Below are 17,066 nucleotides of genomic sequence, written 5' to 3' on the forward strand. Positions count from 1 at the left end.
AGTTAATGCTTCATTCAAAGAAACCAAAACAGTGCAGTTCTAGTGATCCCAGCAACCCTTTCCAGTAGGTCTTGCCCCAATGAGGCAGTTGTGAGGAGTGAAGGTCCCCACCTTCCCACAGCTGTCTAAGGCTCCTTGCCTGGTTCCTTCTCTAGAATGGGGAGGAACCTCCCTCTTCCATTTCTCTGCACGTTCTGGGAGACCAGGGTGAAGGGGGGCTGGTCACAGCAGGGGGGGGAGACTCCTTGATTCTTCAGCAGTCTGTTTCATTTTTGTCTCCTGGTCCCCCTCCTCTCCTTCCTCCGAGTCCGAACCATGCTCTGCCATACCCTCTTCCTGCTCACTAGACCCTGTTGCCTCTTCAGTTCCCGACACCTCCTCATCCTCCCAGTCTGCCCCCCCTTCTCCCTCTGACCACTCATTGTCATCCCACCACCATTCCCCTAGCTCTGAGACTTCTTCACTTGGGGGTTCCCTTGGGGGCCTCCCACCAGTCCTCTGCATCCAGCCAGTTTATGACAAAGAGTAGACTTCATTGTCCTTGAACATTCCCAATCAGCCACTGCTCTCTGGAAATGTCTGAAAGTCCACTCAGGTCTCCTTTCTGGTCCAGCCAGAGATCCTAGCTCTAGAAAAATGGGCATGAGAAGTATCAGTGTAGGGACGGGTATCCTTCCCTCCCAAAGCTAGGAGGATGAAGCAGCTTGCATTGGCTGCTCTCTGATCTCCCCGCTTCCCTCTCTTGGAGCTGCACTTCCTTGTTTTCCAGCTGTTCTGATCTTCTTGCTTTTGGATAAAAGCAACATTGATTTCTCTCTTCACTCTGGACATTTGTTTAAGCCAGCAGACTCCAGTAAGCTCAAGTTTCTTCTTTCCATTTCCTCCCCCTTCATCTGCAGGGAGAGGAGGGAAGAGGTGTAAGTCACCAGTCAGACATCGTGGCAAGTTTTCCGGAGCTTATGTGCCTGCTGGGAACCCCTAGCAGCATCCCATATGTCAAAGAAAGCGCCATCCAGATTGTTACCACACAGGGACATTATTCTGTCCTTTCCTGCCCAAGCAAAGCATTGTGGGAGCTGCCAAGACTCTAAGCGTCTTAAGTGGCAGTCGGACATTTTGGCAACTATTACATTTGAGAAGACCTTAAAAGCCAGAGTGATAGTCCTTGAGAGAAGGAATCTTTATAGCTCTATGCCACAGAGGGCTTCATGGTTAGAGCTATGGGCAAGCAATGAAGATGTGCTCAATCACTCTCTGCCAAGGCTTTACTGTTTAAACCTGGTCATTTGCTGTATCAAGGCATCACATCCACCTGGCCATGCATGGCCATTCATTGGGTTTAGCCTACTTGGTGACATCATTGAAGAATAGCCAGCGTGGCATAGTGGTTCATGTGTCGGACTAGGGCCAGAGGAAGCAGAGTTCAAATCCTGACTCGCCTCCAGTGCTGATCTGGAGACAGTCACCATCTTTCAGCCTCACAGAGTTGTGAGAATAAAGTAGGGATGGAGGGGGGTCATGTACACCAACCTGAGATCTTGAAGGAAGCATGGGAGGAAAATGAAAATATTGTATTCAACCTCTGCAGCTGTTGCACGACCATGTTATCCCATTTCCTTCATAAATTCCATTCTCTCAAGGAAAATGCTGTCTCTTTGCAATATAAATTGAAGTAGTTTTGCCACTTGGTTCATATCTGCTATAACTACCCTGGTAAACACCTTTAGTCATAAAAGGAATTGGATGTTTCATGTTAGGCTCTATGGTAATAAAAATTATTATTATAAGGTGCTTAGCTCCAGCAGTGGGGTTCAGGTTTTTTCCTCCTGCAGTACAGATTGTTTGGTATCTGTGCTTGCAGGGCATGAATTATTTTGGGGATTTGAAAGTCCCACTGATGTATGAAGGGTTGTGGGGAAGGGGAGGGAACCTGCAGCTCAGAATTCCAATCTAGAAGGGGTACAACGGCATAGGTGCTGTTCATTTTGTAATAATAACACACACACACACACACACACACACACACACACACACACACACATATATATATATATATTCAAGGATATATTTATTAATGTGTCCAGTTTGATCCAGAAATAAACGTGTAAGCTGACTGTGTATGTGTGTGTCAGAGAGAGAGAGAGAGAGAGAAATAATGTGTCAGAAAGAATATTTTATTTTGAAATGTAGTAGGCACTTGTGAAAATAAATGCATTATCAGGTCACTTCTCTGTTTAAAAATGGCAAAATGTGCCTCTTCAAACGGAAAAATCCCTCCACACTTGTTGTATTTACATGATGCTCCCAATAGCCTTGTGATTCCTTTTAACCCCTAAAGCTGAGGCAGTGGCACAGCACTGGCAGCTGCCATCATAGCATCACAGAGCTGAAAGAGATCTCAGGGGCTGTCTATTCCATCCCACCCAGCCAGCTAATTCAGGAAATCCAGTCCTCCAGCAGGAAACACTACTGCTCCTGGTCCAGTTGCAGCAGAGCAGGGCCGTCCTACCCATAGGCGCTAGGGGTGCAGGGCTCCCGAGTGGTGGACTCTCAGGGGTGCCAGGCCAAGACTCCGGGGCCTGAGAGTTGAGTCCGGGGAACAGCCCACCCATCCGTCAGAGCGCTGCGGTGGGCTCTTCTGCTGCAGGCGGCACTGTGTTGTGTGTTCAGGGGCGACTGAGCCAGTGAGACACTGAGGCAGCCAGCCTGCTCCGCCCTCCTGCGTGCCCGGGACTGGGCAACCGGGGAGGGCACCAGGCAGAACTTTGCACCCCAGCACCACATATGCTTAAGACAGCCCTGCAGCAGAGGGACTGCTCAATGCATAGTCAGCTCAGGTTTAATTTCTACTGTAATTTGCTGGTCCATGTAAAAGGTCTTCTTCTTTGGCGATCACTCATGGCCGAATAAGATTGTCTTCCATAAGCACAGTTTTAACAATGGGTCCGTAAGTGACTGTGGAGGCCAATTCTGGATCCACACGTCCTTCCACAGTGGGGACATTGGTTTCCAGGCGGGAGTTGATCACGGTGTGGATTTACCAAGCGTTCCTTCCTCTTAGCACGTTTCTCCCTTGCGTCCTGAGATTGAGTTTCCTTAAAGCCCCTGACACCTTTGGTAAAGGCTGTTCTCCAACTGGAGCGCTCGCAGGCCAGTGTTTCCCAGTTGTCAGTGTTTATACTACAGGAGCCAGACTCTTAAGAATCCATAAGATGGGGTGTTTGACCAACATGGTCATAGACTTGAAGCGGAGATGAGAGTCTTCCCATCCCTTCTTGAATTCCTCTTTCTTCTATTGTGTGCCAAGAATGTCTCCCCACCCCCCAATAGCCTGCCTTGGAATTGGCAACCATGAAATGAGTTCACATCACTTGCTGGCTTGCCACCTTTCCCCAGATCACCCTGGTAGATTGCAGAGTGAACCCTCCAACCTGATATTTGAGCAAAGCTAGTCATGCAAGATCACAGGGCTCCTTCTGCTCCCGTTTGGTATTTCACACCCCACTATCTGGGCTTCAGGAAAATCTGTGGGTGGGTGGTGGGAACGCCGGCATCCTCGACACCTTGCTCTCTTCAAGTGAGAGCTGCCGTGCAGCCTCAGCTGGCTTTCCTCCTTTGTTTCTGAGGAGCAGCAAGAGCTTGGGCAAAATAGTACGATCTGATTAGTGGGAATGATGTTTCAAGGCCTCTTCTTATTTTGCAGACATTTCTGTTCCTAGAATGCATGTGAAAATAAACTTCTATGATGAAAATCCTAATGTGGGATGGATGGGTTGTTGACCTGTGATGGTCAACATCTTTTGGATACTTGCCACAAGCGAGACAATAGCTAAGCCCCTTCCTATGTTGCTTCATTGATCAGCCGAATGCACATTGTTATCTTTGAAGTGGACCCTGGTTGGCTTGCATTTGAAATGGGAATCTGTACACTTAACATTTCAAATATCCCAGTTATGTTATTTTCATTTTTGGCCTTGCCTACCGGTAATTACTGATCCTCCTATTCCTAATTTATTCTGTGCAAAGTTTTCTTTTTAAAAAAATGTACAATAGATCTCCCTCTCCCTCTCCTGAACTTAAGTGGCTGTGGAGCAGGATGTGGTTTTAAACAGCTGTAAGAAAGACACCCAAAAGACAGGTGTAGAGATCACTACCAATCTGTGCAGCTGTCTTTTTTCTTTTTCGATGGGGGTGGGTGTGTTAAGTACACTGTCAGTTAAAGTGAGCAGATGAGGGGATGTGTGTGGAGGTACCCCAGATTTTCACAGAAAATATTTGATTCCATGCCTGCGTGATAACAAATGCAAAGTATTCTATTCTTGGGATGCCAAAGTTCTCCAAGGCTGTAACATGTCTAGAGCAGGGGTGGGGAGGTGAAATGTCTGAGGCCTTTGACCCTCAGAATTCTGCCAAGGCCAGACCCCTCATTGGTCCTGCTTTGCACCTTGAAAGTTTTTGCCTGGCTGGAATGTGTTCTTGAACTTTGCAGCTGTAAGAAATCAGTCTTCTAGGGTGGCAGCACTTCGGAACTCCATGCCTGTTGACACCAGGCAGATACCGTGTTTCTCATATTATAAGACACGTCTTATATTTATTTTTCTCTCAAAAAAACACACTATGGCTTATTTTCAAGGCATGTCTTATTTTTTTCCTCCTCCTCCTGCCGCGGCCGGCATTGCTGCTACGCCTATCACTATGTCTTATTTTCGGGGTATGGCTTATATTCCTTGAATGCTTAAAAATCCTGCTATGGCTTATTTTATGGGTATGTCTTAAAATATGAGAAACAGGGTACCTTCACTGTCCTCTTTCCTGTACCTGCTCAAAACATTTTTGTTTAGGCAAGCCTATCGCGATATATAGATGTTGACATGTGTTGATCTTTTCCTGTTAATTGTAATTATCTCTTAAATATTTTTCATTACTTGTTTTTAGCTGTTCTTTGTTGACAAGGTTAATATTTCTTGTAAGCAGCTTAGAGGTTTTATTTAGGTCAAGTGGTAAGTTAATTTTGTTAAATAAAGTAGTGCCTCATAGTCTGGATGGAGTACAGAGAGGGGTGTGAGAGTGGAAACTCACCTATGATAAAAAGGTAACATTTACATTTGTTGCTCCACCTACTTTTGCCTCTGGCTCCACCCACTGCTAGCTTGAAGGGAATCCTGCCCTTGGGCTGCAAGTGGTTCTCCACCTCTCATTCATTCTCTTTGACATAGCAACTTTGTGTTTGCAATATTTATTTGCAAACAGCATCTACCGCAGGAGAGCTCTACTACAGTGGTACCTTGGGTCTCAAACTTAATCCGTTCCGGAAGTCCATTCCAAAACCAAAGCATTCCAAAACCAAGGCACGTTTTTCCATAGAAAGTAATGCAAAATGGATTAACCCATTCCAGACTTTTAAAAACAATCCCTAAAACAGCAGTTTAACTTGAATTTTACTATCTAACAAGACCATTGATCTATATAATGAAAGCAATAAACAGTGTACTGATTGAGAGTTAAAACACACAATCAATCAATCAGTAGCTGAACTGGGTTCCACACAGTCACAAAAACAATGAAAAAGAGCCGCAAACAAACAAACAAACACAAAATAAATAGCAAAATCAGACAGACCTCAGCATAACACTCACAACAGAAGTGTGGCACTCAAATCAGAAGCATAACACTCAAAACGGAGCATGTTTGACTTCCGAAAAAGGTTCGCAAACCGGAAGACACACTTCCGGGTTTGCAGTGTTTGGGTTCCAAGTTGTTTGAGTACTAACGCGTTTGAGAACCAAGGTACCACTGTATTCACAGGGTGGGAAGTACTTTGGAATATGCATAATGGAAGCTGTGGAAGATGAAGGAAAGTGGGCATAAAGAGTGGGTTCAAAGTAATCATGCTTTTTTTATATTCCCCCCTTTAATTTGTTCTCTCTTCCATACACCGTCTTTCTCGTAGGCCTCTCTGGGAACCCCGCAGATCTGGAAAAAAGAAGGCAAGCATTTGGCCAGAACTTCATCCCACCCAAAAAGGCCAAAACTTTCCTGCAGTTAGTCTGGGAAGCACTTCAGGATGTCACGTTAATCATCTTGGAAATTGCAGCCATAATCTCCCTGGGCTTGTCTTTCTATCACCCTCCTGGTGGCGATAATGAAAGTAAGTACAGTGACCTGCACTTTCTCTGTTTATGTAGCTTGGCTCCCAGGGCAGCAGCAGAGAGACCCTGTGGGAAAATGACAGACCTTTGGGGAGGGAGGGCTGTTGTGGGGAGAGGTAGTATATATTTTAATGAATGGTTGGTGGGGTGTGTGTGTAATGCTATAATGAATCTACAGGTGAAACTCGGAAAATTAGAATATCGTCGAAAAGTGAATTTATTTCCGTAACGCAATTCAAAATGTGAAACCAATATATGAGATAGATGCATGACATGCAAAGCAAGATATGTCAAGCCTTCATTTGTTGTAATTGTAATTATTTGTCGTTAGGCGGGTCAATTATAAATGGGATGTAATTAATGAAATGTAATAGCGATGTTTATTTTTGTATTATTGTAACTATTTGTTTTATTACTGTGGAATTTCCAAAAGAAAGCATTTGTAAAAATTAAAATTAAAATAATAAATAATAAGTTGCATTACTGAAATAAATGCACTTTTCGACAATATCCTAATTTTCCAAGTTTCACCTGTATGTTTAGGTTTCGAAATGTGTTTTAGTTGCTTTGAGACCTTTTGCATAACTAAGAAGTCTAATACAGGTAATAGATGCTTCTTGCCCTTCTGCTCCATTGTGTAAGATTCCAGGAGGTAGGGGAAAGCCAAATCTGTGTTGCCCTAGAGTTGCAAACTAGGCACCTTCCCAAGAGGGATATATTTTCCCACCACGTGGGCCATTGCTTTAGAACAGAGAACCTGTGGTCTTTTGGATGTGGTTGGGCTCCCAACTCCCATCATCCACAGCACAGCCGAAAATCAAGAATAATGGGAGCTGGGTGACAGATTCCTCATCTCTGATTTAGAATGAATGGCTCACCTTGTAACATAAAGTAGATCCTTCATATTTCTTAGAATAACAAGTGACTTGCCTTGTAAGATAAACCAAATCTTTCTCATTTCATAGACTTAATCATTTGTGCTCTCGAGAAATTACTGTTTTGGGTGTTGCTGGGTCCAGACCTTCACTGAGTGTAAATCTATGTTAACTGTTAATCTGTGCTGAATTTTCCCAAGCTGAACATTTAATTTTATATTCTCCCTTCTTTGTTCCCTTACCTGATTGAGAGTTAAAACACAATATATTCTCTCCCCTGGCTGTGTTTTCCTGCCCACTTTCTCACCCTCTCACAAGTCTTGGCTCCCTAGGCCTTCTCCTCTTAACAATGCTAACTGCAATGAACAAATAACATACAGCTTGATCCAAAAACTTCTGTCAATTAAAGGAGCTACTCCTAATGACTTCAAAACAATCTCAAAGGAAAGCTACGTCCTTTGGCCTGGCCAAGTCCCAGCAATTGAATAATTCAATTTTACCAATGAAATTCAGTGTAGTTGGCTTTAGATGCAGGATCCTGCCCCCCGCTGCCGCCACCCTAAAATTTCCTGTCTATAATATTGTGCAGTATTTCAGAATCCTAGTAAACATGCTAGATGGTATTTCAGTGATGCTATAGCAATTTCTGCATAGAAACAGAAGATGGAATCCTGTTCGTAAGTTCTTTCTGTCATGCTGGTATCCAAATAATTTTATGGACTTGGGTAGAGATCAGTGGCTGAGAAATGGAAACTGTAGTGGAGAAAATGGGGCTGAAATACCACCCCCCACCAAATTCTCTCATAAAGGAAAGGAGATATCACTTGTTTCTGTCTTTATTGTTGTCTGTATTGCTGCTGTAAGCTGACAGTTCAAATTGAACCACTTCCCTGACAGTAAGGAGGCTGTGATGGTTGACAGTATTGAACAAGAAAGGAGGGCAGCTGAGTTGAAACACTTGAAAGAACGTAAGAGGAGCGTGCTGGATCAGGCCAGTGGCTCATCTAGCCTGGCATCTTCTTCTCACAGTGGCCAACCAGAAGCCTGTGGAAAGCCTACAAGCTTCTCTGTCCATTCTCAGCAGCTGGTATTCAAAAGCATACTGCCTCTGAGAGTGGAGGTAGAGCATTGCCATCCTGGCTAGGAGCTGTTGATGGACTTGCCCTCCATGAATTTATCTCATCTCAGACCTTCCCTCCCTCCCAGGAGATACAGCCCAAGAATAGTTTCGAGCACAAGAGAAGAGGCACTGTTATGGTCAATCTGATATGTAATTAAGTCAATTCTCTAGCAGAGTATTTCTCATTCACAGAGATAAGGGAAGGTGGGAAGAAAGCCATTAAATGTACTTGTTGGTGTTCACTCATACTGTGTCCAAAATTAAGAGCGTGTAAGAAAAAACCCAAATTATTCTTACTTGAAATAATTTAGTAACAGCATTAGCAAAGCTGGCAGCAGCAGATGTTTTAAAAGCACAGGGTGGGTGATAAATACATTGGGATTAGGTGGGTGCTGACCACTGACTCTAAAACATCCTTCACCAGCCTGGGGCTCTCCAGATATTTTAGACCACAACTCCCAAGAACCCCAGCCCTAAACTATGCCTTAGTAACCTATGGTTAGGAAATAGCTGAGCCATGACTTACTGATTTTGGCTAGCTTGTGATGACTCTTCTTGCTAACCTGTGGGTTAGTACCATTATCCAATGGTATTTACTTCACTATCAGTGGGGTGTCTTGACTTAGCCTTCCTCACAGTGGCTGTTTCCTACAAAACCCATCAGTTAAGAATTCCACGTTGAGTAAGACCAGTGATTAATTCAATCCAGTGTCCTGTGACTGACAGAGACTAGACGGAATGCAGGAAAGAGCTTGAGGTTTAAGGGAGTGGGGAGTTTGTATACTCTTACTGTCATGGTAGCAGTCAACAATCTTCTTTTCATGCACTTGTTCTGCTTCTCCTGTCTGGATCTTATCTAGCCCTTGAATGATATTCCTAGTCTGGAACTTTTATCTTTGGAGATACTCTAAAGCTTTGATGATCACCTTGGCATTTCAGGAGTCCTTTATTTTTATTTTTCACCTGTTTCATCTTTTTCAACTGTTGTTCTAAAAGCCTCCACAAATCCTGTGAACAAGAGTTTTATAGATTAACAGGGCATTATGTAAAAACAACTTTTCATGAAACTTGGCGGTGGCTGATTTCACGGAGTTGCTCCCTACTGTACTTGTTTTCTAGGGAAATCTAATGATGGCATCTCCATCTGTGCAAAATACCATCATAGAGACCAGACAAAAATTCAAGTTCCTCATTCACTTTTTCTGCCCTTTCCTTGTGTATTTTACATAGTCTTACTTTCATCTGTGATGCCATCCCTCAAAGGACAAGTACTGTTAAGACTTTAAGGGATTTCCTCATAATGGAAATTATCCTTGCTGTTGATATTTTTTGTTCCCTGTTCTCAACAGTTTGCTCCCCTCCAGTTCTATTCTGTCTTCTTTTTGTGTTTGATATAATAGAACAGCTCATGGAATCAAGTTGTGCACACAGCAGCAATGAATTTTGATTGTTAGCTTTTTCTTGTGTTGTTCTCTCCCCACCCCCTTTCTTTCCCCCTAATAGTTTCTAACCTTTCGGCTTACCTTTATAGATACAGTGGTGCATTGTTTATTTCAGCAGTGAAAAATGACTCCGCAATCTGTTTTCTGAGTGGTGATTTAGAGCTCGATATTCTATGCTTACATTAAATAGTCGTTTCCAGTTAGCATTACTTTGCACTCATTGCACTGAATTTCATTTGGCATTTCACTGCCAAGTCATTTTGGGGTTTTTGTAAGATCGTTCCATTCAGTCTATCCTTATCATCCTACAGCATCATTTACAATGCCTGCGATGCTAGAATTGTGTTCCCCTCACTTGCCAGGTGAGTGTCACAGTTTGTGACATGGCTAGACATGGAGTAGGTGGTCATCCTGTTGTCAGGGCTGGGCCGTGGGCAGACATCTGGAGCGAGTCAGGAACTGGGAGTCCAGACTGAAGAGCAATTGGGATGAGAGAGGGCAAACCAGAAGGCAGGACTGAAGGCCAGAAACTCGTAACACACCAGAGCAAAGTTGCACTGAAACAGGAAGCTCTCTTACACTCTTTCCTGTCCAGTGACCACCCTGGGAGGAGTCAGTCCAGAAAGTTTTTCACTAAGAAGCTGTAGTAACAGAGATGGGCACAATGCCTCTTCCCTAGAATTCATCCTGCTGCCCATGTTGCTGTTTCTTATTGCCGTGTTCCAGGCCATGTCCCGGGTCATAATATTTTGAGGTGGTCATCTTGCTTGTCTTGAGTGCAGCAACATCCACAGGGCCATCACATCAGTAAGCAGGATATTTACTGTAGACACACACCCTGTAGTGGACAAGAACTGTCAAGCAGCTGATCTAACCATTTGTCATTGGTTAGCAACATAAATTAAGCTGCCCTCTCTCAGCCTGGAAAAATGGCTGTTCCAGGAGGGAAGAAGACAAGAGGGAAGGGCAGTGATGAGGAAGTATTAGGAGTTGGGTAATAGCATGGGGTGATTCCAGAGGATCCATGGTGTTTCCAGGTCCAAAGCTCAGTCCTGGAGAGCTTCCATTTATGCTTGGCTATCCCAGAATGGTTAGGAGGCAGTGAGAGATTTTACTTTCTTGGGCTCCTTGATCACTGCAGATGGTGACAGCAGTCACGAAATTAAAAGACGCCTGCTTCTTGGTAGAAAAGCAATGACAAACCTAGACAGCATCTTAAAAAGCAGAGACATCACCTTGCCGACAAAGGTCCGTACAGTGATGCCTCGCAAGACAAATTTAATTCGTTCTGTGAGTCAATTCATTTTGCGAAAAATTTGTTTAGCAAATCCCATAGGAATGCATTGAATTTTATTTTATTTTTTGCCCATAGGAACACATTAATTGAATTTCAATGCATTCCTATGGGAAACCGCGATTCGCTAGATGAATTTTTCACAAAACGAATTCGTCTAACGAGGCAACCTCCGCTCAAAATCTCTTCGTTAAGTGAAAAATTCGTCTTACAGGGCATTCTTCTAGCGATGCACCACTGTATAGTTAAAGCTATGGTTTTCCCAGTAGTGATGTATGGAAGTGAGAGCTGGACCATAAAGAAGGCTGATTGCTGAAGAATTGATGCTTTTGAATTATGGTGCTGGAGGAGACTCTTGAGAGTCCCATGGACTGCAAGAAGATCAAACCTATCCATTCTGAAGGAAATCAGCCCTGAGTGCTCACTGGAAGGACAGATTGTGAAGCTGAGGCTCTAATACTCTGGCCACCTCATGAGAAGAGAAGACTCCCTGGAAAAGACCCTGATGCTGGGAAATATAGAGGGCACTAGGAGAAGGGGACGACAGAGGACGAGATGGTTGGACAGTGTTCTTGAAGCTACAAACATGAGTTTGACCAAACTGCAGGAGGCAGTGGAAGACAGGAGTGCCTGGCGTGCTCTGGTCCATGGGGTCACGAAGAGTCAGACACGACTAAACAACAACGACAACATCCCAGAATATAGCCTGATTCACTAAGACAGACAGACACCGCATATATCTCTCGCTATTATTGTCCGTGGATCCAGATTATTTCTCCTGCCCTCAGTTCTTCGTCTTTACATGTGCTGTCTTCCTTCTCCTGTCTTAACCTTATCTAGCTCCAGGAAGCTGTGCCTTGAAGGATATTCCTACTTGTCCTTCCTTGAAAACCATTTTTCTTTGGAGCTGCTCAAAAGCTTTGGTGTTCACCTGGGCACTTGAGGAGTCTTCCAGTGATTCCCATCTTGTCTTAGTTTTTCCTTGAGTCTTTTATCTCTTGGAGCCTGAGTGCTGGCTTAAGTTCCTCTCTGGGCCCGTATCCTGTTCAGCACTTGGTTGGTGTTCCCTTTGACAACTGGTCCTGTGTCCGTTTCTATCCTGACCCTGTTGTCAGCCTGAATCCTGGCCCCTGTGTATTTTTCAAGGCCTTAGTCCTTGCTTAAGGCATATCTTGAGTCTTGATCTTCAATGTGCTTTTAGCAGGGCTGTGCAAGAACTGTTTTTAATGTGGCTGCTTTATAAGGTCATCCCGTGGGTGGACCATACCAATTCTCTTCTGACTACTACAATTTTCACTGATTTTTCTGGGACTAAAGTGACTCACTCTCCTACAGTTCCACAAACAACTTTAGAGCCTTTAAGACAGGCATCCCCAAACTGCGGCCCTCCAGATGTTTTGGCCTACAACTTCCATGATCCCTAGCTAACAGGACCAGTGGTCAGGGATGATGAGGGTTGTAGTCCAAAACATCTGGAGGGCCGAAGTTTGGGGGTGCCTACTTTAAGACATACACATACACACATAGAATGCGGCATTACAATGGCTGCCTTCTATACCTCTGCCACATAAGCTGATATTATACAGTTAGCAGTTTTTGTAATTTCATTCTGGTACTTTTGAGTGAATACCATCTGTTCTGTGTGACTTATTGCTGTCTAGCTTATCAATTTGCTCTTAAATGTCTCTTATTGAAAGATCAATTTGTGACAGCGTTTTAGATTTATTGCCGAAAATGTGCCACTTTTTTGGCTGTACTTCTTAATTTAGGGCCTTCTATCCAGTGATCTCTGAGCCCTAAGGCATTCCAAAGCCCCTCAGTAAAGTAGCTGATTGTGCCCTGTTATTAAAATGGAATTAGGGAAATGTTAAATTATATGTTAACATATCTTATATAGGATCTAAAAATTAATTCCAGAGAGAATAAAGAGGCATATTTTATTGGCATATGGATATAGGGGAAGGGAAGGGAAATGCTTTTTCTATGAAGTCTCTCATAAGTTGTTAAATCCCTTATATCCCTGCGTGATCACTGAGGACTTCAGGTGAGTCTGTGTTAGTGGTCCCCGTAGCTCAGGTACATGACTGGTACCCACTAGGAGCCATGCATTTAGTAATGTGGGCTGTATTTTATGGAACTGCCTTCCAGTTGAGGTCAAACAGGTCCATTTCTGCTTATCTTCCAGAGCCTAATGGTTTTTAAATCATCATCATCATCCAGCAGGCATTTTTAATTGATGCCTGATTTTTATTTTTTGCATTGCATCTTTGTAAGCCACTTAGAGACTATTGCCATTAAGGGATATATAAATTGTTTGAATAAATGAATGTATATTAAATTCACAGGACCTACATTAACTCATTCTTCTCCAACTTGGAACCCGCCAGATGTTATTTGTCATGTTCGCATGTCTTGGTCTTAACCTGCCTGCAGCCTCCCACCATTCTTGGCCATGCATACTGGGGTTGATGGGAGTGGTAGCTTAAATACCTAAAGGGCACCAGCTGACAGAAGTCTACTCTAGATTGCTCCCACAAATCGCTCCCATGACTTCATGTGGGAGGGGATTGTACAGTCCATCTGTTTGCCACTCTCAAATTCATGGGATAACCAATGCACCAGAAGATTTGAGTATGATCATTTCTCCCACAATGCTTTTAGACATGAGATTTGCTATGGGAGAGGTTGCTGTGTATTCCTTGCTTCAGCACATGCACAGAATTTGGTACTGGACCTAGAATTCATTTAAAAAAAAGCTTGATTTTTTTAGATTTTATGACTGTGCAAATAGGCTTGAATGAAAGTATGAGGGCAGTGCTTAATGAAACTTCAGATGAGTATGATTTGAATGAGAAAGTGGCAGGGCTTCAGTGAACTGCAGATGTCTTTGCCGCTAAATGACCAGCACAAGAAGATCAAATTCCGTAACACAAAGAAGTAACTATGTGCATATTTGTTGAACTTACATATCTACACCCATATGAAGAGGTCGTACCATTCTGCTCCTCTGGATACAAAATTTAGCACAGGATTTTCTCTCTCTGAAGATTTACCTATTTTTTACTTTCTTTAATATGTCTGTCGTGCCCTTCAGCAATATACTCTCAGGGCAGCGAACGATCTATAAAAGTAATTAAAACTCTATCAAAACAACATACTAAACATATTAAGATAGCAGAGGCATGGTTAAAACACACGGGAGTATCACGGAGGCAGAATAAAACCAATTTGGATTGCAATTTGATGGAATTTATCTTTACCTGGCACCATGAAGACATAGGAGTGGTTGCCAAGTGAGTCTCCCTGGGGTGGGGAGGGCTAGGTGCTTCAGCCAAGAAGGCTTCCTCCTAATTTCCACCAAGACATCCACCTAATTTCAGAGACTAGAAGCACCTTGTCCCTGGTCCCTGATGATGGCTTCAGTATATGGGCAGGTACACAAGGAAGAAGGTTCCTCATCACTACTGCTGTGAAAGGGCCACTGGGCTTAGTTAGCATCCATTTAGACTCACCTGGAAGTAAGTTTCTCTGAATGCAATGGAGATTTCTCCTAAATAGGTGTGTATGGAACCACACCGATAAGCTCTAGTTGAATTGCTGCTTTCCTCAACTGTACTAATACGGTTGATCAATTACTACTGATGTGAAGTGGCATGCAAGTGGCCTGCATGTAAGTTCTAACAGAATTGTCACAGGCCATCTGCTGTTGCATTCTGTTCTGTTTAACTCCACCATTTACATTACTTGAGCCATTCATGAGTGCTTATACCACAATGAAATTTGTTCATCTTTAACGTGCAACAGACATCTACACTCCTGTGGAAATTTTCATGTAATATGCCCACTAAGTGGGATGGGACCAAGACCCCCACGATTTTAAGTGCCTCTTCTGCTGCAAGATTATGGCCACCATTCACATTCTACACAAATAAAATCTGAAAGCTAGATGTAGCCCACGGCTCACGGCAAATTTCCAGTGTGGCCCTTGCTGCCCAGCAAGCTGCTCTTTTTATAGAGCTTACCTTTACCAGCTAATGTGTTTATAATTGCGTCAGCTACTGCCTGCTGTGTGGATGAACCTCCACGGACATTTCAAAAAGCTTTACGCTAAGCCTTTAGCAACATCCATCAGGCTCATGGATGAAAGCAAGTTGATCAGAGGACGTCTTTTTGTTGTCTAGAAAGATATTATCTCTGCAGTTTAGGGAATATAGTAATAATTCTCTCCTCTTCTGCATGCTGCATGGTTTACAGTAATGATTGGTCCAATTTTCCTCCTTACATAACAATGGAGAAGCAAAAGGGCTGCACATCAACAGAGCTCTGATGAACAAAGGTTTTCAGATGGTGGCCTGTGAGCTCCATTCAGGTGGCCTGCAGAAAGGTTACAGAACAGGATTTGCTCTCACGTGATGTTTTGTTCGTTTGTTTGTTTCCTGAAAACTGAGATCAAGGCCATTTTGATGTAGATGTTTCTAACAGGCTAACAAGGACCCTGGCCAAGGTCCTACTATTTTTACAATACAGTGTGGTCTATATAAATAATTTTATAAATAAATAAAATTTACCGTAAATATTTTCCCTAAAAATTTGCTAGCTAAAGCAGGCTGTTCTTAGCAGCCCGGTCTAAGTCCTGTGATTTTTAAAGTGCAGTGCTGGTTTTGATAATGCCAGCACTAAGGAAAACAGTGAGATCAGAAGCAGTGTGTGTGTGTGTGTGTATGTACACGTACATGAAATACTGTTGTTGGCCATTTTGTGATGGTGCCAGATTGCAGGAGTAGAGGCTTCATACGTTTCACAGTATTCTTCCTTAACCATCCCCCTGAAAGTTGTCAAGATTCCAAATTCTGTGCTACATTCCACGTTCTGTTCTTGCATGTTGAACCTGCAGGGAGTCAAATTTCACACAACCATGATTATAGTCAGGCTCTTTTCTCAGATGGCATTATTTTTAGGTGGCTCCTGTGCGCAATAAACACACTCAAAATTAATTCTGTTTAATTAGCGAAAGCCATCGTAAACAGTGCCACCTGAAAGTAGTTTTGGATAGTGACGCTCCAGAGGTGCAATTCCCTTCCCAGACAAATCCACCTGTCGCCATCATCAATTTCTTTTATATGTCAGCAAACACTGTCCTTTTCACCCATTTTTGTTATCATCTGGTGTTGCAGCTGTTGCATTTGAGTTGAGCTGGGTTAGACTATTGCTTTTATATAGTTTGAAGGGTTTTATATTGCAATTTTAAGTGTAAGCTGCTATGAATGCTACTTTAAGTGGAAAGGAGTTAAAAAAAACAACTAAAAAAATAAAATATTCCCAGATTTTTCCAGTGTAGTTGCAGACGTATACACAGTATACAGTGGTGCCTCGGCTTACTAATTTAATCCGTACCGAAGGCACCTTCGTAAGTCAAAAAAAATGTAAGTCGAAAAACTGCATTGGAAACGTGATTTCCCATAGGAATGCATTGGAAACGGAAAAATCCGTAAGTCGAAGCAACCCTATCTAAAAATTCGTAAGTCGAAAAATCCCTATCTAAAACCGCCACGGTTTTTTCCCGGATGTCGAGACATTCGTAAGCGTGCAGCCATTACCCCCATTCGTAAGTCGAAAAATTCGGTTGTCGAGTCGTTCGTAAGTCGAGGTACCACTGTAAATGCTGTGAGCCATATTTGGGCTTGGGGAAAAAATCTTTCCCAAACTGGATTAGCTGGTGGCCCTGGGGAGGTTTCTGCCCCACCCTATAACATCTGGGCACTTGCCTGAATTATCTGGAGCCATCCACTTTGCAGGCACCTGCTGTCATCTTTTGGCACTGCTTCTGACATATGGGTAACTTGATTTTATTTTTATTTGTATCTCACCCATCTTAAAATCAGGGTGGCTTCCAACATTGTAGAATACACATAAAACAGTAATAAACATAATTAAAATATAGCAACCTCAAAAGCATTAGATAAACCAGCTAAAATCTGAGTCCTAAGGGATATTAAAACCTTGTCTAAACAAGAATGGCTCTCAGCCTGCATCCCAAAACAAGCGGTGTGGATTGCTAGCAAGTATCTTCTGGTTCTGCCTTGCAGGCAGATGCTAAACCTGATAGCTCAGTAGTCCCTTCCAACCATAAGATCCCAGGGGCTGGCTCATGCTTGCATTTTCATTACTTGGTGATAGCAACATCAA

At 43.2% G+C, this 17,066-nt stretch overlaps 1 protein-coding gene across 8 annotated transcripts in view; it reads left to right on the top strand.

Moving 5' to 3' along the window:
* The window catches only part of ATP2B4 (ATPase plasma membrane Ca2+ transporting 4), a 166,179-nt gene that overhangs the window by 100,286 nt on the left and 48,827 nt on the right, over positions 1 to 17,066 (top strand). For all 8 annotated transcript variants that reach the window (XM_060277065.2, XM_060277058.2, XM_035121392.3 and 5 more), the window contains exon 3: positions 5,951 to 6,148. In XM_060277065.2, coding sequence (XP_060133048.1) covers positions 5,951 to 6,148 — 198 coding nt within the window. The remainder of the gene's footprint in view (positions 1 to 5,950; positions 6,149 to 17,066) is intronic.

This window comes from Zootoca vivipara, chromosome 7 (assembly GCF_965207765.1).
Source record: "Zootoca vivipara chromosome 7, rZooViv2.hap1.1, whole genome shotgun sequence".
In the NCBI taxonomy this organism is placed as follows: Eukaryota; Metazoa; Chordata; class Lepidosauria; order Squamata; family Lacertidae; genus Zootoca; species Zootoca vivipara.